The following is a 24,432-nucleotide window of genomic DNA, read 5'->3' as shown; positions in this document are numbered from 1 at the left end:
TCTGTTAGGCCCTAGATCGCCCTGCGCAGTGCTTGGCACTTAGCACTTGCTGTCTTTTAGATCCTAATGGGGTTCTGGAAAGACCATGGGTGGAGATCAGAGCCACGAGATTCTACTTCCATCGCTTCCTGTTACCAGGTCTGTGATCTTGGACTTACCCCTTATCTCCCAGAGCCTCAGCTCTTCATCTGTTAAATGGGAAAGCAATTCTTACCATGTTTTTTTTTCTATGATGATTAAATAAGAAATGCATGTAGAAAGCCTTTCCTTGACAAATGATGTTTATAGAGCACCTGAGCATCCAGTCGATTTCAGTTTCTTTCTCATTATTTTATTCTTATTATACAGGCAAGGTGGCAAGAGTACCTGACACCTCATATGCTAAACCTGAAAATTAGATCTAGCTGTGTTCAATGAAATAAATAAGTCATAGAAGCCTAGATGTGCTCGAAATTTCTCTCTCACAATATGCACGTCCAAAAGTAGGACGTTCTGGGCTTTTTTGTGGTTTCGTGGTGTCAGAAGTGGATACAGTTTGATTTTTTTTGCTATGCAGTGTGTGGCTTCCATTATCTAGAATACTTCAAAGTACAATTTGGCTGCCGGAGCTCTAGCCATTGCATCTGCTCTCCAGCAGTAGGAGGGAGAAAGCTTCCTCTCAGTGATTCATCCACTTTAATGAACCTTCTTGGAAATTTCACACGACACTTGCGCTTGTATTTCATTGGCCAGAATGTAGTCCCATCCCCATATTTAGGTGGGGATGTCAAATATTTGACAAGCAACTAAAAACGTCTGCCACAAATACCTTTTATTTCCCGTAGTCCGACTTTATGTGCCGGCAAAGGTATCTCTGTTCTTTTCACTTACTGTCACGTGGGATGGCAAATTGATTGTATCGCTCACCATCCCACTTTGTTAGTGGTGGCTGCCAGGAGCGCCATGTTGATGCGATTCAGGGCAGGGGCCTCCTCCGGGCTGTGATCGATTGGCAATGACCACTGTTGGTGGGAGAGAACGGCCATTAATTAGCCGTGACAGTCCTCGTTTTACAGATGAGGAAGATAAAACATTGCGATTTTATATGAAAATGTAATTTCTCCTCAGGAGTGGTTGCATTTTACTGTTTCTAAAGCAAAGAAAACAGCCCGAGAAAACCCCAAGTGATTGTCAGCTTGAGAAGGACGAGTCCTGTTCTTCAAGGCCGCTTCGCGTTCCTGTCTGCATGCTGGCCTGGATCGCTCAGGGCGTCTGGGGCATGGACGGCGCTTTCTCCCCGGGCAGCAGAAAAGGGACTGACTGTGTGACTTCCCCATGCTGTTGTCCTTGTGGTGATTCATTATTCCTCATGGATCGAGGACCACAGCATGGAGGTAAAATGCCCAAAAGAGGAAGTTCAATTATTGCCAGGTCTCTTCACATTTGAAGCCCAAGTGTTACCACCTCAGTAAATCCTTATCGCATCATTAATAAAAAGTCTCCCCGTAAGTTTCCATAGCCCTGTTAGCAGATCGTTCTCACCCAGTGTCGGCCTAACTGGTCAATGCCACAGTGTTAACATTTGTCTGTTCGGAAGGTCTGGTTTATTGCCAGAGGCCAGACCCAGTCCTTCTGCGAGAAGTCGACCTTAGTAGCTGGATTCTCCGGTTACCTGTGCACGTGGAGCATCTTCTCAGGAGTCTTTCTTGATTTTATAAGGTTATGTCCCCTGCGTGTTTCGTGATCCTTAATGGGTAGACCAGTGGTTTTCAAACAGGCAGTTTTTTCCCCCAGGAGATGTATTTGGCAGTGTCTGCAGACATTTTTGGTTGTCTCAGTTGGGGATGCTGTGGGCAGGGCTGGGGAGAGATGTCTTTAGTCAGAGGCTAGAGAAAGCTGCTAAACGTCTGACAAAGCCCAGGACAGCCCCCCACAGCAGAAATAAGCAGCCAAACTGTCAATAGCGTTGAAGTGGAAAACGCCCCAGGCAGACAGTTCACCCAGCCATTAATGCTTATACGAGGATTAAACATTTGTGTCACTTAAATAAATAAATCTTTGGAATCTGTTTATTTTCCTAATCAAAGATCTAGCTGAACTGTAAGCACATTTAGATAGGTGCCTTTGTAACCATAAATTATTTCAGAGACGGATTTTTGTCTGTATGTTGGAACTCCCAAATTATAGCCCTTGAAGTATGAGCGTGCCTTTTAAATTTTGTTTTTTTAGCAATATTTTCAGAGATATTTTTAGCAGTTCCCCAAAGTAGTGAATTACCAAGGGATAAACAAGCAATCATACCCTACTTAAGTCCAGATCCTTCCCAGACCTGGAAGAATGGGGCGGGGGGTGGCGGGGGAGCACCAGCCATGAGGACTCATGACCGTGCAGAGGACAGGAGCAGGCAGGCTTATTGCTCGCGTGCGCGCAGAGAGCGAACGTTCAGGGCACTGGTGATGTGCACGAGCCAGCAGTACGTTTTCATTCAGCTGCGGTTTGCATCTCTGCATATGATCTCAATCAGGGATTCTCAGCCCTCATCGCACATTAAAATCACCTGGGGAGCTTTTAAAACTACTGCTGTCTGGAGCCCCAGCCCCTGGAAATTCTCGTTTAATTGTTCTGGGATGGGACCTGGCTATAAGTAATTTTTAAAAGCTCTCTTGGTGATTCTGAAGTGCAGCCAAGGTTGAGATCCACTGATTTAGATATATTGGATTCTTTGCATGAGTAACGGAGCTAATTTTTCCCCTCGGTTTTTAGTGAATGTCATGATTGATTTGGGAACTTGGCACTATTTGAAGTAAAGACCAGATACCTTTTTGAAGTCTGTTCTTTTCATAAGGTTTTTATATCTCTTTCTCCAGCCTTAGCCTTTAGTAGGCGTTTGTTTTTTCCTAGTAGTTTGTGCTCTGTTACCCTGAGCTATAAAGTAAATCAGTAAATAAGTTAGCAATTTTCAGGAAAAAAACAAAACAAAACTTCTTTGTGAGTTAAAGAAATGTATTTTTATGAATGTGTGATGCTTCTGCCATGGGTTATTAAAAGCATTTTAAAAGCACAAAATAGAGCAACCTTTATAGAAAACAAGGCAGAATTATGCTTTTTTCTAGTTAGAAGATTTTTTTCTGCAGGAAACGTTTTTAAACAATTATGGCCACCACATAGCACAGTGCTGAGGTCCACCCACGTTAAAAGAAAATGTACTTTCTCTCTAATTTTACAGAGAAGAGTCTGGTATACCCATTGAGTATTCAGTGATTATAGATGCATTTGGTTAATTGCACTTTTTTAGACCATTTACTTTTCAAGTAGTTCAAATTAAAACATAAAAACATAAACAAGTTCTGGTGGTTTTATGCTGCTGCATTTGCAAGTGTAAATTGGGATGGCATTTCTTGCCTTCCCGCTTGGTCGTCAAAAGTCATTGCATCATACTTAGACGCATAATGAGGTGGCTAAAGTAGAAATGAGGTTATACACCTCAACCTCAAGCAAAGGGCCTGACTCCTTACAGGGGAGTTCAAGTCTCTGAGCTTTTTTTTTGTTAATTGTCAAGTGAGTCAAAAGAAATGGCCTCATCGGTAGTCTGTGTTCTGAAAGCACTAATCCTCCACGCTCAGCTCCAGGACGGTCACTCAGCCTTTGCGTGTTTCCCTCCTCTTAGCCCGAGTCGGTTCTGCCCGCAGTGGGGTCCAAGGACTGGCCAGACCGTGAACGGTTTGTAACTGGTCCAAGTAGCATTTAGAAACGTCTGTGACATTCGGACGTTGCCATTTTCATCGTATTTTATGAAAATGTTGGTCTGCAGCGGGCTGGGGGGAGAAACAGCCCGGTCCCTTGCTGCCCGTGGTTTGAGAAGCAGTGCTCTGAGCGGGTCGTGGTTCCTGCTCACACCTTAGCTCTCGGCTAAAGTGTCACTTTCCTAGAAAGCCCCCTTTGACTGCCCCGGCACAGGTCAGGCCCCCCTCAGAGTCTCATGATGACCTAGTTCCTCCCCTTCGTTCGTCACAGTTGAGTTTTACATCTGGGAGTGTGACCGTTTAGTTGACGTCTGCCCCCGCTGGTGGATAAGCTCCGTGAAGGCTCGGGCTAGTTCTGGTTGTGCTCATCATTGCACTCCTCGTGCTTGGCACATAATCGATACTCAACAAATGTATGTTGAATGATCATCCGCACGTTCTCCTCACTTCTGAGACCGTGAGCGATTCCTTTCCTCCCCCATCTTGTAGTAACTCTTACTTCTGGTCCCGCCTCCCAGGTGTAGCCTCGGCTGGCTGTGTGGAGGTCAGAAATGACAGATGGACACAGATACTGTTCCTACCTTAAGACGCCTCCTTGGTTTCTGTAGGTCCCTGTCTAGAGCCTCACAGCAAGCTAGAAAGATTTTCGTGCTCCAGTGATTGAATATCTTTCGCCACTGCCTGTCTCAGAAAACCACCATATTTTGCAATTTGGCATACTTTGAAAGATCTTTTAATTATGAGAAATGCGAAGTCATAGCTGCATTATTTAGCTACTATCAATGAAATGATCATTAGTTACAATTTAGTCTGATTTTTTTAAAGATGACTAATAATTTGTTCTCGCCCTGGGAGTTGATAAGGAAGCAGTAGAATCCTTCGAACTTCATGCTTCTCGAATCTACTCAGCATTAATGATTAAAAAAATAAATTCTTTAAACAAGATTCCTTGATAGTTTACAAACGTCATACTTTCTTACTTTAGAAGTTGGCAGCAAATTTGGAATTTAACATCTAACCAGATCCCAAATCCATAGCATAAAAAATATTACAGATGGTCCCCGACTTGCAGTGGTTCGACTTAAGATTTTTCAGCTTCACAGTGGTGCAAAAGCTATACACATTCAGTTGAAAGCGTACTTTGAATTTCGAACATTGATTTTTCCCCGGACTAGTGACTTGGGGTGCGCACTTTCTCGTGATGCTGGACAGCGACAGCACCCTGGACAGCGGCAGCAAGCCGCAGCTCCCCGTCACCCAGGCGATCACGAGGGTGAATAGCGATGCCCTACAGTGTACTGTGTTGTCAGCGTTTTCTGGACATTGTGTTTTGTGTTTTCACACCCCGCTGTGTCTACAAAACACCCACCTTTGTCTCCTGCTTCTTGTGAGAAGAGAAAGGCAGTGACTCTTGAGATGAACCTCAAGATACAGGCCCAGCCGTGGGCTCCTGTGCGCGTTCTGAGTGCGTTCCGGGTGGGCCCCGCTCCGCGACGATGTGCGGTGGGTGGGGCGTATTAAACGCATTTCCAATCTGTGATGTCTTGAACTTACAGTGGGTGTATGGGGACATGGCCCCTTAGTAAGTCGAGGCACATCTGTATAGTACAGAACATCGTGCTCACACCGTAGCTTGCAGGCTTGTGGGGTCCATTGTTTTCTTCAGTCCATTTCTGATGACATGTTTGTTGGGGGGGTGTCACTCAGATGGAGCATCGACATCGGAAGAAAGACACCCCTGTGCAGGCCAGCAGCCACCACCTGTTCGTGCAGATGAAGAGCCTCATGTGCTCTAACCTGGGGGAGGAGCTCGAGGTCATCTTCTCGCTCTTTGACAGTAAAGAGAATCGACCAATCAGGTAACTGCACCGGGAGATCTGACTGGAATTTCTCAGTGTTGAAATCGTTTAGACCTCACGATGAAGCTTTAGACCCTATGACCCTGTGCTTTTCTTCTGTCAGCCTCAATTTCTCATCTGTAGAATCCTGTGATTTCTAAGCTTCCGATCCTTGGAGTTTTCCACAGGGGTTAGGTGGGACGATGCAGGCTCAGATTCTTTGAAAAACGCCAAAGGGCTGGAGAACTGTAGTAATTATTATGAAATGAAAGGGTGGCATTGATATCAGATCTGTTATTTGAGTTATTTTGTATTGATAATTCAAGGGAGAAACAATATCTCTGAAGTCTGAAGTTTGTTCATCAAGGTCAATACATCATATTTTTCAAATTTTCAGTAAACAATTATATGATTCTTATCCCATCTGAATTAAATGATATCAAGAGATGACCAAAATACTTCAAAACTTTGCGGTTAATGTGTCAGAGCCATGAAATTATAAAGTTTTCACATATATATGTGTAAATGTAAAAAAATATGTGTATATAGATATATATGTTTTTTCCCCTTTCTCAGTGCTTTGAGTCTTTTTCTGGACATTGTGTTGTGTGTTTTCACACCCCGCTGTGTCTACAAAACACCCACCTTTGTCTCCTGCTTCTTGTGAGAAGAGAAAGGCAGTGACTCTTGAGATGAACCTCAAGATACAGGCCCAGCCGTGGGCTCCTGTGCGCGTTCTGAGTGCGTTCTGGGTGGGCCCCGCTCCGCGACGATGTGCGGTGGGTGGGGCGTATTAAACGCATTTCCAATCTGTGATGTCTTGAACTTACAGTGGGTGTATGGGGACATGGCCCCTTAGTAAGTCGAGGCACATCTGTATAGTACAGAACATCGTGCTCACACCGTAGCTTGCAGGCATGTGGGGTCCATTGTTTTCTTCAGTCCATTTCTGATGACATGTTTGTTGGGGGGGTGTCACTCAGATGGAGCATCGACATCGGAAGAAAGACACCCCTGTGCAGGCCAGCAGCCACCACCTGTTCGTGCAGATGAAGAGCCTCATGTGCTCTAACCTGGGGGAGGAGCTCGAGGTCATCTTCTCGCTCTTTGACAGTAAAGAGAATCGACCAATCAGGTAACTGCACCGGGAGATCTGACTGGAATTTCTCAGTGTTGAAATCGTTTAGACCTCACGATGAAGCTTTAGACCCTATGACCCTGTGCTTTTCTTCTGTCAGCCTCAATTTCTCATCTGTAGAATCCTGTGATTTCTAAGCTTCCGATCCTTGGAGTTTTCCACAGGGGTTAGGTGGGACGATGCAGGCTCAGATTCTTTGAAAAACGCCAAAGGGCTGGAGAACTGTAGTAATTATTATGAAATGAAAGGGTGGCATTGATATCAGATCTGTTATTTGAGTTATTTTGTATTGATAATTCAAGGGAGAAACAATATCTCTGAAGTCTGAAGTTTGTTCATCAAGGTCAGTACATCATATTTTTCAAATTTTCAGTAAACAATTATCTGATTCTTATCCCATCTGAATTAAATGATATCAAGAGATGACCAAAATACTTCAAAACTTTGCGGTTAATGTGTCAGAGCCATGAAAATTATAAAGTTTTCACATATATATGTGTAAATGTAAAAAAATATGTGTATATAGATATATATATGTTTTTTCCCCTTTCTCAGTGCTTTGAGTCTTACCTGTTGCTGTTCTTTTACGACAAACTTTCGATATTTAGGAAGAACTTATAGTGAATGTTTTTGTGTACTTTAAACTTACGTATATATTTTTTAAGTTGAGCACCCCCAACCGTCTTTTACATTACAATGTTTAAATTTAAATTTAGAATTTAAATTCTATCATACAAATCACAACGACCCAACTGTACCATGTTAAAAAAAAATACTTATTAAAATAAATGCTGACAATTTTAAGCAACATCGAGCCACATATATTGTTTTATAAACACAAAACAATCCTGGGGTATTTCTTTTCTAGTAAAAAAAGGGTTTCTTTCCCGAGGAAATATTCATGAGGCTTATTTTTAATGCATTTATAGCCATAAAATTCTTTGGCGAATTAATTTCTATGCTAATGTTCACCTATTCACCTATTAGTAAGCGTACTTTCTATTTCTCGACAGCGGACTGTGTCCATAGAATTTAAAGGTGACGTTTTTTGTGCAGCAAGGACAGAATTTATGAGGTGTGGAAATATCGAGAGAAATACTGTTTCAGAAGCTACTTTCTATACTGTTGAAAGAGATGAATCAGTGAGGTAGAAAACCCTTCCCCGTTCACGTATCAGCGCCACTCAAATGGAAACATACAGGCATGAGAAACTGATCCAAGTGACAGCTTAGCACCTGCTTTAGAAATTTGGAGGATTAGAGATAATGCCCGCTTACATGTGGAAGTCCGTCTCAGAGCTTGGTTTATAGGTGGTTTAGTTTAACAGAAAACTTCATAGCAGCGTCTGTATGATCTGCGGTCTCTAACACACTTCACGGATGACGTGGAATGTAAAAGGGAGACATGAAGTCACTCTTCTGCTCATTCCTATTAGGCCAGAGATTTGGAGGGACACAAATTTCCCGTTGTCGTTGATGTTCAAATTGCGTTAATTTAGGATTAATATCACCTCGTCTCTCAGTTTTGTCTTGTGATAAACATTTTCAAATTTTCTAAAACGTCCTAATAGGTTTTGATCGACAGAGTTCCCTTGTTTTATTTCTATTTACTTGGTTAAAGTAGAGAATAAGTCTGGGTTAGTTTGGGTGCAGGATCCCCAAAATATTATATTTATGGTCTTCGAGTTCAGCTAGGAGCTGGGCGTTTTCTGTAAATGATCCGCCTGTGTTCCATACCCTTCTCCTTCCCTCCCTCTTCCCCCACCTTCCCCCTTCTGCTCCGTCTCTCTCCCTGCTCGCTCTCCGTCACACACACAGGCTCCTCTAATACCCGACCCGGCCTGTAATGACCACAGGGGAAATCAAGCCTGAATTCCCCTCCCCTGCGACTCCGCTCTGAGCTGGGCATAGCTCTCACCTCCCAGATTCATAATCACCATAAACGTGATTGGCAAAAGGATGCAGGATGCATAAGAATGAAAACACGCTCACCAGGGTTTGGAACAGCCTCAGATTTCTTTTCCTGACTTTTGCGTGGAGATTGTTCTTTCAGGGAGTGTTTAAAACCTCGCTGGAGCAGCCTTGTTCAGACTGCCCCGGTCAGACTGCCCCGGGCTACGTCACCACCCGAGCTACATCACCGTTAGCGTCCGAGAGGGGACGGGCTGCACAGACCTGAGCTCTGCTTGGATCTGGCCTCTGCCATCGACTGCTGCTGCCTCGACCCCTTCACTTACCTCTGTCATTCCCTTCATCTCTAAACTGGTGCCAGGTCCTGCTCCCTTTCCTGCCCCTGGCACAGCTAATGAGTGTCCAGTATACGCATCGTCCCGGAAAAATGTACTGTAAGTGAAGGGTGTGGTTTCGAGGCATCGTGGTGTTTCTTCTTATGCCCTACAGTGTGCAGTGTGGGATGTGTGGGTATTTTAAAATCATCGTGTATTTTTCAAGTATTTTAGAGAATTTCAGACATATAAAAAAAAAACAGAATCGAGTCATAAAGTCTCATGTACCCACCACCAGCAGCTCCATAATTGTCACCCAGGGCTGATCTTGTTTTAACCACATCCCTTTGCAGTCTTCCCTTGTGCCCCAAGATTATTTGGAGACAAATTCCTGACATAATATTTTTTTCAAATGTAAATATTTCAGGGTTTATCTCTAAAAAAGCTAATGTTAAAGAAATTACCACCTGAAAAATTGGTATTTCCTTAACATCATCAAATATCTCTTTCCGCCCGGTGTTCCGGTTCCCCCTGCCGACTCGTGAACACCGTCATACAAATTCCAGATCAGGCGTTTGTAACTTACAAGACCCAAATAAGGTCCATATGTTGCAGGTGGTTGATGAGTCTCCCGAGTCACTGTTTATAATTTCCCTCTCCGACTCTCTGTTTCTCGTAAGTTTTTTGTCGAAGAAACCTGGTCCTTTGATTTATTTCTTTTTCAGAGTTCCAAGTCTAATTCAATGAAAATCTGTGGACAAAAGCTGGTATAATTAAGTGAATGCTTTCGTTGTTAAATAAGATAATTAGTGCTGTCATTTACAAAAGTTAAAAAACACAGTCTAAGTATAATCTTTATGACATTTCTCTGGCTGTTGGTCACAAGAAGTTACCTGGCTCAGGTACAGGGGCCGTCACGTGCAAAGCCCGTAGAGGCCTGATTAGCAAAGGTAGATGTCTATTCTTCTCATGAGACGGACAACTGGTTAGGACCTAAAAAAAACTTTCCCCCACGAGGAAGCGAACATCCGGCATTTACTGAGCACTGACCACATGCCAGACTTCACTCTAAATGTGTTCAATATTGTGAGAAAGGGAAAAATTCTTCGTTCCCTCCTCTGGAGCTTTTGGCTGGTCGAATAACAAAATGGACACGAGACAGATTAACAAGAGAAAAATCAAATTTAATTTTGTGCTCATGGGAGCCCCACATCCACGAGAGTTTCGGAAAGAGGAAGGAGAAGTTGAAGAGCATGTGGCATCGTGAGCTCAGGCCGAGGCAAGCAGCTCGGAACTTCAGCGGGTCATCACAGGAGGCAAGCAGAGCAGGTGTTCGGTAACCAGCCCTGCAGAGTGTCATCAGCGCTGACGTCACAGGCGAGGGGGTCGAGGCACAGGGAGGTCACGCAACTCGCCCGCGTGCCCAGAATGGAAGGAAAGCATGGCCGACCCTCCAGGCGCCACCCCCTGCCCTGGCCGCCCTCCTCCCTGGCGTCAGGGTGTGTCTGAAGGTTCCCCCAAGTTAAGCAGGATTCCATCAGCCAGAGTCAGAGCTTCAGAGACTGATAGTCTTAGTGACAGGTTGTGATAAATTCTTGATAGCGACGAAGCGGAAACTAGCATAGGGCCTCGGATACATTCTGTGCCTCAGAAATGGTTTTTTCCAGTCTCATCCCTTCTCAGAACTCGGTAAGAAGAGCAAAGTAGCCTCGGCTCTTGCCACGTCCAGGGATCGAAACTTAGAGTCGGTCCTTGGAGTTGTCCGGTGCACAAGGAGCCCACGTGTGAAAATGACCCCCTGCTCGTCAGCTCAGTGGACAGCGAAGCGCATCATGTCGCCTCAGTCCCAGGACGGGCGCAGTTTCACGAGTGAAACGTTTTTAGAGAGCGTTTCTCTGAGAGTTCTCAGTTTCCTCAGTCGCCAGGGTCCAGCTGGAAAAGTCAGGGGCTCGTTTTCCTACATAGCATCTGTAATTTGGTTTCGTTTTACTTTATTCTACTCCATTTATTTAAAACAAAACAAAACAAAACACTCATCTAATGCTTACGATGTACCAGACACTCTTCTAAGTTCTTTAAAAAATATTACCATACTTACCCCTGTAACAGTCCCATGAGGTAGGTTCTATTAAGAGCCCCATTGTTTTATAGACGGGGAAGCTGAGGCACGGTCTTGATTCGCTCAAGGTCGCACAGCTGGGATGTAGCGGAGCTGGTACTTTTCCATCTCAGTCATCTCATTCTCTGTACACTCATTCTCATTATCTTTAGTACTTATAATTCTGTTTTCTTCTTCAATCGGTTTCACTCACCATGTATAGTAAGGGGTCTAGTAAGCGTTTTCTGTTTTTTTTGTTTTGTTGTTGTTTTTTTAGGAAACCAGAGTGAGACAGGCTCGAGCTTGCCAAGAGCTGACAGGAAGTGCGCAGTAATGAGGCAGAAGCCACGCTCGGGGGGGCGGGGGAAGGGTCACCACTGCTGGACCAGGGTCTCCTAGGCGTCAGGAAACAGGCTTGACATTGCAGGTGGGGGTCAGGCCTGGGCCCGAGGACGGAGACGTGTGGATGTGCACAAACCGTATAGCATTGGAAATAGGAGGGTTTTTTTCACATAAAGAAATGCAATGACTGCACATGACATGCTGCAGTTGTCTCCCTTGTCCTGCATTCAAAATTGGCGCGTGCCTGTTTGCTGATAGAAATGCTCACCGTGTTTGTGCTCGCCACAGGCCAAGCAGCTACGGATGTTGTATTAAGTCTTATCTTTCCCCTGTCGATATACGTCAATCAGTCAGCAACAGACTGAATTACATGGGCCACTGAAAACGTCGTTGGCCGCTTGACTGCCTCCCTCATGACCTCCGTTACTTTGCCGGCTGCCGTGTTCTAAGGCTTCATTAATTAACGCTGTAAATTTGTTTTAGGACTAATCTATTGCTGTATTTCATTCTCATCAGAGAATATATTTAATGGGACCTGAGTGTCACATATGGTCACTAGGCTTAGTCCAGGGCTGCTCGTGCATGCCAGCTGCAGGCATAGGCTTTTATCTGAGCAGCTAGCAGCAGGGCGGCCCCTCTAGAAAGGATTCATCCTGGTGATTACATACAAAAGTCTTCTCCCAGTAATTTAATTAAATTCACTTTCTGCCGGTACCTTATTTACATACTTTTTATTTTTTCTACCATCGTACAGCTAAACTCTTCCTTTTGCTTGAAATGCTTCATTTCCATATACATTTTTTTATTGCCCGTAATTACTTTCTTTTCAGTATATTATTCCAGTTCTGTCACTTAAGAAAAGTGTCACTAGTGTGTTTATTATTGGCGAGGCACAGGTATTTTTTAATATGTGCTCATACGGAACTGCAAAATCCGTCTGAATTTCGCTCCATCCTATGACAGGTTTCTTTCTGGATCTTGCACAGGCGCCATGATACAGTGTGTAAGTGGCCGGGCCTGGAGTCAGAGGGCCTGGGTTCAAATCCGGGCTTGGCCTCCAGCAGGCCGCATCCACTGAGCAAGTTAATTTTCTCTGTTGGCTGTTAACTTATCTGCTAAATGAAGATAATAATAGTGCTTTCCTCGTGGGATTACTTGAGGATTAAATGAAATAATACATATACTTCATGGTGTAATGCTCGGCATGTGATAATTAGTAAATTTTAACTATAATGGTAATAATTTTTAAAAACCAAAACGAGAATTATAACATAACCAGAAATTATTTGTGGTGTTTGGTCACGGATGCTTAAAGAAATCATGTATTCCAAGGACTTATTGTTGACGTTTTAGGTATATGTTATTATATATGAACTGACAATAATACTTTTGATGATGTATTTGGCAGAACCTACGAGGACTGTTTTCCTGATGGTCTGGGACACTCAGTACTATGTAACAGTATAATTTATCTTAAAGCATAAGCTTTGACTCATATTTAATCAAAATAGGCAACTGTTAGAAGATTGATATTCTGAGAGAGGAAATATCTTATTCGCTTAAGCGAACCCCGAGTCTACATGAGGACCGCCGTCCCAGGAATTCTGAATTCTTAGAGGTCCATCCTCCCCAACGTGAGCGGATGCTGCAGTTACCTGAATGTCACGTTACCGCGAACCGTGGCCTCGTGCCCTCATTCACGCAGCACACGCGTGTGTGGGGTAGGTGTGAATGCCAGTCGCACGGGCCCCATCAGAGGGCCGGAAGTGGAGCCTGCAGCAGATGGCAAAGGGGTCCAGGACAGACGTGAGGAATCTGCTTTGAAAGAGAGGAAGGACGGTGAAATGGGCGTAAAGTGTTGAGGTGGAGGAGAGAGGCTGGGCGCGTGGCCTTGGCCTTCTGTAAGTGACGCAGGAAGCCAGGTCAGCAGCCTTCGGAGAGCGAAGCAGAAGAAGGCTCAGCGCCGGACGGGACAGGCAGGAGCGAGGTCTGCGGACTGAGCACGGGTGTGACAGGACGTGAGTTTGTGACAGGTGGCGGAATGGCTGAGAGACTCGTCTGAAATTGGCCGTGACCCTGGCTCCAGCTCTGGGCAGGGCTGCTCAGGACGTGGGGATCAGAGGCAGGAGGCTGCCGGGGTCGGAGACCAAAGCCTCACAATCGAAAAGGACTGAGAGGATGGTGGACCTAGCACGACGACGAGGAAAATCGAAGGCGTCAGAACCACAGCTTCCGATCAGGACTCTTCAGAAGATGACGCGATCTAATAGCTTTTTCATTTTTTAAAGGAAATTAAAGAACTCTTGTTTCTCTTGAACAGACTCAGTGACTGGGAAATTGTTTCAAGAGCTTATAGAAGGGAGTTGCCAGAGGGACTAGTTTTTCCGCCCAGACTAGGAAAAGCGCTAGTATTTTCGTGCATCTATCACAGTACATAACACAGTTAGTAGAGCAGATACGATTTTTTAGTTCTGAGGACCGTGCTAGAATTTCTCATTTCATACATCATTTGCAGCTTGTTATAGTGTGATATCACACGTTCAGCATCTCTATTTTTACATAAACTAGGGGCATTCATTGTTTTGAACGTTGACAGATAGTTGGCACACATCTCTTTTTATAGTTTTATGTGATAAAACAACTCAAAATTGCAACCTCTCCAAAGCAAGGCAGCCGTGCAGGGAGAGAGACGGCCTCTGACTGACCATTCGTGCAGAGGGAGCAGCTCAGGACAAAGACAGACGACAAAGACAGAGGGCTCAGAGACCCTCCTCGGGTCGTGGGGCTGTCAGCCGTTCCACGCGGCCCAGAGCGTTTCCTGCTGTGTCTAGACACGCTGGCACGGACCTCACCCTGGGTGTCTGCGCGCCCGTGACCTGCAGTGACCCTCCCTCGGGCGTCCCGTTGGAAGCCATCGCTGCTTCTCGTCCACGGAACCTTCCAGCAGGTGCAGGAAAGCCGGGGCCGCTGTCACTTACACTTAATCAGATTTCGTGGTTTACTCCCGCTTTGGTCACACTTCTGAGTTACAGAGAAAAAAACAAATAATTGCTTTAGCGATGTGGCGATGCCGTTAATAGGAGAGATTTTAAGAACTGTCCCAGGAGGAAGATCTAAATTAAAACAAAATAAGCCAAGAAATAACTTGATTCATGCTGAGAACACCCAGAGTAGAAGTGATTCAGTCTTTTTCTTCTCTGTAGCATGTTAAGAGCCATACAGTTTTAATTAATTTTGAAATTGTAAATTACTGCATTATTGTGGTAATAAGTGGCTGGAAATTCAAAGTGGCAGAAAACCAAAAAGTCGTGGCGTAGAAGGATTCAGTAAAGGGAAATGGATTCCCTTTAGCTCCAAGCACTCACTCAGGCCACTTGTCTCTTTTTACTTAAAAACTTCAGTGTTTTAACGTGACCAGAGGAATTCTCACCCCTGTTCCTGTGTCTGAAAAGACGACCAGGTCGTTATTCTTTTCAAAAAGGGTTCCGGTCATCTCTGTCTTTCCTTCTCTGCTGTGTCTGCTGCCTGTAGGGAATTCAGGTTAATTTACTTGTCCTGAGTCTCCTACAGCACAAGTTACTGTCACACCTATAGCGACCCACCCGGCAAGGACGTCTTTGGTGTCCGGTGCCATTCATGCAGTAGGGTGACGCGACAGTGACGAGGGGATTGGCGCCGAAACGGCCCTTGTTAGACCCTTTTCTGAAGATGAGGCCCGGCCCGCTCATCATCCTCGTGTGCCCCGCACCTTTCCGAGTGCTCGACGCAGGGAGGCGTCGACGCGGCTCAAGGAAGCCAGTCTTTCGTGAAAGACGTTGCCGTCATTGTCTTGATCTTTTCTCGTGCCCTCCCGTTCCAGGGGGGACGTGCTTATCAATAAGAGCGAAGCCGAGGGTCAGGTGCATCAGGAATGCTCAAGGGGTTCTTCCGCGTCTCCCTGTGTGGCTCAGAGCTGCATTTTCAGACCTGTCTCTAGGGGAGCATTTTTGTAAAAACATGCTAAACGAAAAGTAAATAAAAATTGGCAGACATAAAGCATCTTCTCCTAAGTATTTTCCATTTAGAGATTTTTCCTACAAGTCGAATAGCCTGTGTCTTCTTTTTATTTCCATTGAATGTCGTAGACTTCACATTATTGCTGTTGAATCATTGATGTTCATTCATTCAGCAAAAAATTAATTATTGCTCTCAGGGCCGGCCACTGACCTGGGCACTGGGGACAAATCAATGAATAGAACAGGAAGAGAAAAATTTCTGCCCTCCCAGAACTTACATTTGATTCATGGTTAAAATAATATGAGGCTTTTAGTCAAAAGATGTTTTTAAAGGCCAGATTTCTATACCATCTCTTTGTATGGTAACCGATATGCGATTTTCATTTCACAAACATATTTGCGGCTTCTAAAGCAATGCTTTCTAGCCTTTTCAGTGCCTAAAGAGCCTTTCAAACTTGTGAAAACTGAAGCCCCGTACAAAAAAATATGTACCTATTCTCATACTCATTGACGTTTGCATATCAACTTAGAGGCTCTGTAGCTCCCTGGTTTTCAAAGAGGATTTGAGTGTAGAAGTCCAAATGCATGTGTCATCTAGTTAATAAAAAGTATTTAATGATTTCATTTTTTAAAGTTGTGATAAATATAAAGAATCCATCAGTAAGCTGTTCTCGGTTGTGAGCTGTTGGAAAAGAATTTGATTTTGGCTTCTTTTTAAAATAGAACATCTTCGTGAGATAACAAATACATCACTTATTTGTTACACTTACTGTTTTTGCAAGACTTGAATTACTTACATTTTTATTATTTAGTCTGTTTTCACTTAAGGTTTCTTTGCTTTTGCAAGGAGCTGCCTGCTTTGACCCAGGGCGCTTAGAAAGAGCTCAGGTTTGCTTTACATTGGAGAGTACTTTGCTTTACTTATTATAGATACTTTCTCCAACAGAGAGTCATTGTTAGAAGTTCAGAATAATTACATATATATCACAGTGATTGCTGCCTCTCGACATGTCAAAGATATAGTGTTTGTAATGATCGAATTATGTAAATTCCCAGAGGAATGAGAATACCTGGTCCTAAGACATGCCACAGCTATGCAGACCTTCTGATTTCATGTTGGCCACATACTGGCATCGCCTTTTTGTTACTTCTCTGAGGAACTTGTTTTCCACTGAAATTTTTAGATCAGTTCTGTAGAGACAGATGCGAATGAATATTTTTGAGTTGTTCGGTCAGACATTATCGCCGTTTCTAAGGGTTTTCCTTGAATTCAGCGTTGGTACTTGCAAGGTCTCAGGTCTTCTGAACCTACAGTCGTCATAGTTTTTGTCAAATCAGCGTCGGTGCCAGTCACTTCTTCCGTCACGAGCCAGTTGCTGGGTCCGGTGGTGACACAGGCGCCGTGAAACCCCAGGCGATCTGCTCGTTGCTTATTTATAACTTTACATTAAAAGCATTGCATTTTTTTTTTCCCATTGCGTTTTACCTGCCTAAAAAGAGTTCTGATTCAGGTCTTTTTATTTTCCGAGAAGAAAAATAAAACGACGTAGTTTTAAATCGCGCTACGTAGTAAGAGAGAACCAGCTCGATGTTCAGGATGACAATAGAGTTGATTATGGCTTAAAAAATTATCTCCCCCGTATCATTTAACTGGAACCAAATTCTTTGCTGTCCTAACAGAGCCATCACATGAGTTGGTTACTTAGTCCCGCAACACTCAAATATTTGTGAGGTGGATCTGGGCTCGGACTTTCGTAAGGAAGAAAGGCAGCTCAGAATCAATCTGTCCTCTAGGTAAACCGCTGTAGAAACCTGACATCAAGGCTTGTCCTCTTTCCATTTCTCTTTAATCAGAAGAGCTCATGACCCCAATGTCGCTTTAGTTTTAAAATTATAAAGCGCATTAGCAGCCGCATCTAGGAACGCAAGCTTGAGGGGTTGCTTTCATTTATTGCCAAGAAAAACTCGGTCATTTGTGTCAGTGACATGGTTGGCAGAGGAAAGGGAGAAAATCTTTGACTGAAGATGCAGGTGTCTGTCGCCTGTTCTCCGGTGTATGTGGCTGTCAGCAAGTCTAACTTGTTAGAGCCTGGGCGTTTGGGTCAGAGCCGCAGTCCAGAAGCACCACTGGGCTTTGAACCTGTGGGGGCTTTCGGCCCGTCCTGCCTCATGAATCGGGGCTCCCAGGGGAGGGCCGAGGCTTCTTACGCCTGCCCGGGGGGATGCTGGGCACACCCGGGCTGGGAGCCCCTGGACGAGAGGGCCAGGGGGTCTCTTCCCTTCACAGTGGGTGATCCTTTCAGCCGTCTGTGCCACAGTGAGCACAGAGCCCTCGGGCCAGCGGCCGCCCAGGACCCTGGACCCTCCGCGCAGGCTGCAGTGGCTCCAGCCCCTGGGGGCGTTGCTGTAGCCGATCAGGGGCTGCTTGAGCAGTCCCGTTTCAAGCTGTCCTTTGCCAGGTTTGATGGGATCAGTGTGTGTCCCAGGCAGATAGATGACTTCTTCCCTATCTAAATATTCTGGAAATACTCGCTCAATATTTCTATAGAGCGGAGCAAGAATTTACCTTGTAGCATTCAAATGAAGCGTGAGAGTTTTGAGTTAATTTGTAGGATAGAGCCCCTACTCAGCCACTCACCTGCTCCGTGATCTTGGGCAAGACTATTCATTATTTCTCAGTTTTCTCATCTATAAGATGGGCATAGTGAAGATAAAATAATTAATTCATGTAAAGTCCCTAGCAGAGTGACCATCGAATGGTGAATTCCCCCTAAAGTAGTATTACAGAATAACGTGATTATTTAAAGTATAATTCACTTATCCCGAGATGAGTTTTTGCACATTTCCTCCTAGCGTAGCTTGAATTTGGAATAACAGCGCATTTCCGTCCGCCGTGAGGCGCGTTCACACAGCCCTTTTCCTTGAGCTGTGGTGAGTGGCAGTTGCATCCTCACTTGTGCCTGTCATTTCCAGCCTCTGCTTCGGGATATCGTATGGGGATGTTGGCTTCATGTGAGAATTCTTGCAGCAATGTACAGTCTCATCGTTTATACCTCACCGGCCAGTGCTGTGTGGAGGGAAACCTAGGTAACAGGTGTGGAAGTGGCCCCGTGGAAATGGGGATCGGTCGCCCTTTCTCAAGGGGAGGTCGGGAATAGGTAAATATAAGACAAGGATGCAGTAAGCCGAGCAGTTGAATCTCTTAAATATATCCATCTAGACTCAGATCGCAAACGAGCGTGAAAATGTTCCGAAACAGCCATAAATTCAAATCGCTCTGCTTCCTTAGAGATCTAACCACGGCCCTCATTTCTCCTCCTGCATGGGTTTGATTGACAGAGCTGTTATTTAAGGTGAGGACCCGGCGACTTGGTGGGGCCTGGACCCTTTCCTGGTGCCCTGCACTCCCTTTCCTTGCTCGTCTGCTGGGCGATGCCCACGCTGGCCGAGGCCACCCCACGTGCTCGCTCCACGTCCTGTGGCTGATGGCTTTGTGTTTTCGGCCTGAGAGAGCCAGCCATTGGATATTGTCACAGGTCTGAGGATACCGAAATTCAGAAGCTTGTGGGAACTGGTAGGTTAATTTTTCTTGGGTTGATATTTATTATTTTTTTGAACGTAGTAAATGGCGTAACACATTGCCTTGGATTGAAATGGTGTCCACGAGTATTTATTGACTGCTCATTTTATGTTTGCCTTAAGTCTAGGTGACGCTGTGTTTTCCAGTACAGGTTCTGTGGGGAGTTGGAGGTTTTCTGTTTTGTTGTGGAACAAGAAAACTCAAGTTTTATTTCTTAGGTCCTCTCTCTGTGTTTTGAATGACAGACTTATGAGTGCATGAATTATTAAGCCTTCTAATGGATGGTTAACACTCAGAGTGGCGTCTTTGTGTGATGTTAAATAATATGACAGACATAAAAAAAACTTTTTAGGATACAAACACATGAAACACGGGTCATGTTTTCTCTTTTAGTTCATTTGTTTCTATTTTTAAAATAACAACGGTGATATTACTGATACGGAAACCTACTCTATCCTTTGAAAAGTTTTTTTTTGTTTGCATATATCTTTATATTTTCTGCTTTTGCAGTTGCTGCTTTGCCGGTTTTATCGGAAGTGAAGCAAATGGCGATTGTGTTGGGTGCGCTTCCATGTTATTTAAGCACTTTTGATGTCAGATGAATCACCTAACAAGTTTTGAGCTTAACTCAGGGTGAAGAGCAACTAGAAAAGCGATAAGTCCTGAAATATTAAATAATTTTCAGTGGATTAAACATTTTTTTTTTTTTTCCCCTCTTGCAGTGAGAGATTTTTCTTGAGGCTGAATAGAAACGGGCTTCCCAAAGCCCCAGATAAACCAGAAAGGCACTGCTCTCTCTTTGTGGTAAGTGGGTCTTGATCCATCCAAGAGGCAGAGTCTTCCAATTGGACTTCATATTGTTTAGGAGAAATAAATTATTGTGGGAGAACATAGCGGATTTGCTTAAACTTTGTAAATAACACACAGATCACCATTGAGTCCAGACTTCTGACTGCCACCAGTCATGGTCACACTTTTGTTCCTTCGCTGTGTCTTAGAGCCTGTCACTCTGCTGTCAAAGCACAGTGGCGATGGGCCCAGTGTGGCCTTCGATATGTGGTATGTACTTAATTCATGGTTGAAGAATGAGTGATTGAGCATCGGAATAAAAATGGGCTTTCCCTTAAAACATCATCTGACATCAGGACTTGTCCAATAGAGTCGATCGTCATGGTATATTTAGAACAGGCTTTGAACCACATGCTTCTGCTATAGAAGTTCTGTTAACTCTATGACTTGTGAAAATAATGTGCTGGGCTCTTTAAATGCTTCCACAGAAATTATGAGTTGTAGAATAACCATACTTAATTTTTTGGCAGGATTTGGGTAGCAGCGAGCTGCGGAGGGACATCTATATCACCGTGCACATCATCCGAATCGGTAGGTGCGACACTTGTCAGCGTGGTAGTTGCTCTTTGTGTCGCTGTGTGGATTACAAAGATGTCAAAGCCAGACTTGAATTTGAGAAACATGGAATTCAGAAATTGTTCCCTGGTGTCCCTGAGCTCATGTACGACAACTCAGCCACCATACACAGATTTCTTTCTCTCGTCATATCAGTCCTTAGGTAGTTGCTTGTGTTTCATTTTGTTTTGTTGATCTCCCTAAACATATTTAATTCAAAAATTTTGTATTCGTCTTTTTAAATTCTAATTTCTGTTCACAGCATAAATTAAACTTTTAGAAGCTAGATTTCCTACAAGTTTATGAAAACTTCACAGCAGTTGGCATTCCCCAAGGCACAGGATGCTGCAGAGTATTATTACAGAAGACGCTACGAGAAAGGAGTTTTGAAATACTGACTACTATATATATTGATTTCCACTTAGGCAGTAGCATCAGCTTATTAAAGGGTCTGAGAAGTCCTGCAGGGAAAAATTAAAACGCTGGTCTAACTCTGCTGACCCTCACTTTCCCCCACGTTCGATTTGACCGTGGGAGCATCTATGTAACGTGACAGTCCACATCCTGCAGAACACACTTTGGGCATTCCGCGATGGCCTTGCGCAACAGAACCAGAAGGTGTTCGCTCATTTTTACATGTAAAACGCCTCTAGAAGCAGGCGTTTTCTGGCAGAGGAAGTAGGTACGATGAGGAACGGTGGAGCGAACGCGGGTTTTCTGTGGGAGCCCGCCAGCCGATGCTGAGAGCTGGCTCCCCGCCGGCAGGGCCGCACTGCCAGCTTGGGAAACTTCTGTGGGGGGTGACATCCCGCGTGCAGTCCCGCAGAGGGGTCTTTATTTTAAATACTCTTTCATTTTGTGCACGTGATAGCCGCATGGCGCATTGAGGCTATAAAACCTGGTGTCATGCCAACATAGATTTTCTCTCTCTATATTTTTTTCACATAAAAGTCTGTGGTAAAAACCTGTTTTCCTTTTCTACTCTTTTTGCATTTGAGGGACAAAGTTTTTAAAAAGTCAACGGTTTTTGGTTTTGTTTTAATTTTCTCCTTACAAATGCCTGTGTGGGAAAAAATTGGAAAGAGCTTTTTAAAATATTGGAAAAGTGAGAACTCGTGCTGCTCTGTATTTATGAGATAAAGCCTCTGACTGTTCCTGGAATGGCAGGAACAGGGCTTCAGTTTGTTATGTCATTCTTTGTGTGTGCTTTTTTTTTTAATTCAAAATTTTAATACCAATTGTTGATGTAGATTGTGGTTTTGGACGTCTTTGTGTAAACATTGCTAAAATTTTCTCCAGCATGGAGAGAGAAAAGTAAATCACTGTTGCTTTCAGAGCTTTTTAAACGGCATCTACGGGTTGGTGGTGGGAGAGACACAGGTGGCAGAGTGACAGGTGGCCCACAGCCGGACAGCTCTGTCCTTCGCTCACCGGGTTATCACCAAGGAAGCCACTTCCATAGAATTGCCCGTCGCAAGGCCGCCTTGAACTCTGTGGCGGTTGACCGGTGATGGCATTTTTGCTAAGATTTTGATGACCATTAAGTCATCAGAATGAGCGCTGACGCGGAAGCCGCCCGCCCCTCCGCCCCTCCCCCAGTCTTTGGTCCCGTTTCCGCTTCACTGAGGTCACCGCAGGCATTTGCCTGGTGATGAGGTTTCCTGGTTTGACACCTGGAAACTGAGGAGAAGTAAGATCAAAGGTAAGGAAGTCTAAGAAAGATCTAGACTTCGTCTGCCGCAGTGAAATGGAGGCGTGGAGGATTCTCGTCCATCAGCGACAGATCAGTGCCCACCTGAGTAGAGAAAGGGCACACTGACCCTCACTGGCAGTGGACAGCGGGGACAAAGTATCACCCCACCTCAGAAGCTAAGCCCGGGCCTTCGACTGGACAGAGGGGAGGGGGAACAGAGAGATGATCTCCTAGCCCCCCGTCCATCCCCCCTGCTTTCCGCCCCCAAGTCTCCCCTCATGGCCTTTAGCTGGTCGCCAACTGTTTTTACCTTTCCCCAGTCCCGCTTAGTGAATTCCCCTAGGAATCTGACCAGAACTGTGAACTATTATTCATCCCGGAGTCAGGAATGCTGGGGCTGGCATCAAACTGTCTTGTCTGCGCAGTCATGCGACCAGGAGTTTGCTATCCACAGAGCCAGGAAGGAAGACTTAACATCGGGTGTCTGAGGACAAGGTGGCGTGGAGGTGTGGGAGTCAGTGCGGGCGGGAGCCTCGCTGGAGAGTCTCCCCACGTTGTCCCGGCAGACGCTTCCTGCCTCTCCCCCACTTTGCGGTTTTCCCCGAGCACCCACTTTTTTCTTGACAACAGTTCTTGCTGAAGGGGTTAGAAAAAATCGGACTGATGTGCATGCCGTCTGTAAACTTCTAAGTTGGAGCGAGCTTTCGGGAATAATCTCGTTGAGAAGTTTTTTTTGTTTGTTTCTGATAAGCTTCTTGTATAATGTTAAATAACTTAGAATACCTCACTCAGAAATCTTGTAATCACTTTGTCATCTTACATTTACAACAGAATGATTAAGTAAGAAAAAAATACATTTTCTAAAATCATGACGTTGGTAAAGATTGCAATGTATATTTCATCCTGATACAATCTATAATAATAATTGAAGCAGAGGTAAACTAGATCCTTTTTTCTGTTTAAAGAGTGACCAGTCTTAAGTTTGTTTAAATTAATTCCATAAGTAAAAATTCCTTGATAAATTCAAATATGACAGTGTAAAGTATTTGATTTGCAGGCGAAATTTATATTAAAACAGTTTGAAATTTAGCCACATGTTACAGCATCGGGTCATGAAAACATGACATGTGACATGCCTACATTTTGTACATCTAAAAAACAAGTGACTTATTTTGACCACGTTTTAGTTTTGATTCTAACTGAGAAAATGAGAGCTTTTAAGGTTGCTATTTGTAAGCATTTCCATGAAAATGGTATTTTGAAAAGGGAGTTTTCCTTTATTACCCATAAATCCAAACCAAATTGGACATTGCCATCCTTTTCCTTCTGTTTGACATCGGATCTGGGAAGAGCTGAAGTTATCTGGACGGGCTTTAGGAGAATTTCACTCAGATGGACTCAGCCGACAGTGCTGGCAAACGTCTGGAAGCAGATCTGCAGATTTTCTTTCATTGTTTTTCCCCATATTAACTTGTTATAGTTCAGCTCCAGTGTACTTTCTGCTTTCTGTCTTAAGAATAAGCCACTGGTAATTTAATATAGCACTACCAGAAAACAATCTCTCCATAACGTGCTTAATTCCAGCAAGTTAGAACTGTTGGGTGAGCAGCATCCCAGGAGACTCAGCCACCGGCTGAGTGACGACAGTCTCAGCCCTGACTCGGGAAAGGGCACGCTGTGCTTACATGCTGTTCCTCCAGGGGATCGCAAAGTGCTTCCTTTCGAAGGTGAAATAGTTAAAATAGTTTTTAAAATACAGACATTTTCTAAAATGGAAGAACGAAAGAGCCTCCGTGACTGCCTTTGCTGACGCGAGCCTCCTGGGGTGCCCGCCCGGGTCTTCGGGAGGGGGCCTCCCAAACGTGGGGTCAGCGCTGCCTTCGTGTTTCATGGATGGCAGCTGGTGCCCAGAGTTTGAGCTGCGGGCGGGAGGTCACGCAGCGAGGTGCTCGCAGAGGGGAGTTCGGAACTGAAGCGACCTCTTCCGTTGCCCAAACCCATGTCCTTTCCGGCACCCAGGGGCGTTTCGTGCGGCCTGCGTGTCGCGGGCGTGGGTCTGTGCGCGGTCCTCTGATCCAGCGGCTCATGGCCGCGTTTGCTTCCTCCCCGCACAGGACGGATGGGGGCGGGGGAGAAGAAGAGCGCCTGCAGCGTGCAGTACCGGCGGCCCTTCGGCTGTGCGGTTCTCAGCATCGCCGACCTGCTGACCGCGGAGACGAAGGACGACCTGGTCCTCAAGGTGTACATGTGAGTCCCGGGCGCGCGGGGACGGGCGCGGGGGCGCGTGTGGCTGCCGCTCGGGGACCGCTGCTCTCGGGGGGTCCTGGATGAGCCAGGCCGGGGCGTTTTGAGCCGGTCGTCAAACACTCAGCCATTGCAGACCCGCTGGGTCGGGCCG

The 24,432-nt window shown here is 44.9% G+C and overlaps 1 protein-coding gene across 1 annotated transcript in view; it reads left to right on the top strand.

Moving 5' to 3' along the window:
- The window catches only part of DOCK4 (dedicator of cytokinesis 4), a 194,114-nt gene that overhangs the window by 16,402 nt on the left and 153,280 nt on the right, over nt 1–24,432 (top strand). The window contains exons 6-9 of the mRNA XM_025046816.1: nt 5,430–5,581; nt 19,660–19,741; nt 20,257–20,317; nt 24,149–24,281. Coding sequence (XP_024902584.1) covers nt 5,430–5,581; nt 19,660–19,741; nt 20,257–20,317; nt 24,149–24,281 — 428 coding nt within the window. The remainder of the gene's footprint in view (nt 1–5,429; nt 5,582–19,659; nt 19,742–20,256; nt 20,318–24,148; nt 24,282–24,432) is intronic.

This window comes from Pteropus alecto, unplaced genomic scaffold, assembly GCF_000325575.1.
Source record: "Pteropus alecto unplaced genomic scaffold, ASM32557v1 scaffold21, whole genome shotgun sequence".
Taxonomy (NCBI): Eukaryota; Metazoa; Chordata; class Mammalia; order Chiroptera; family Pteropodidae; genus Pteropus; species Pteropus alecto.
The sequence above is the reverse complement of the archived record's forward strand: the minus strand, read 5'-3'. Positions and strand labels throughout refer to the sequence as shown.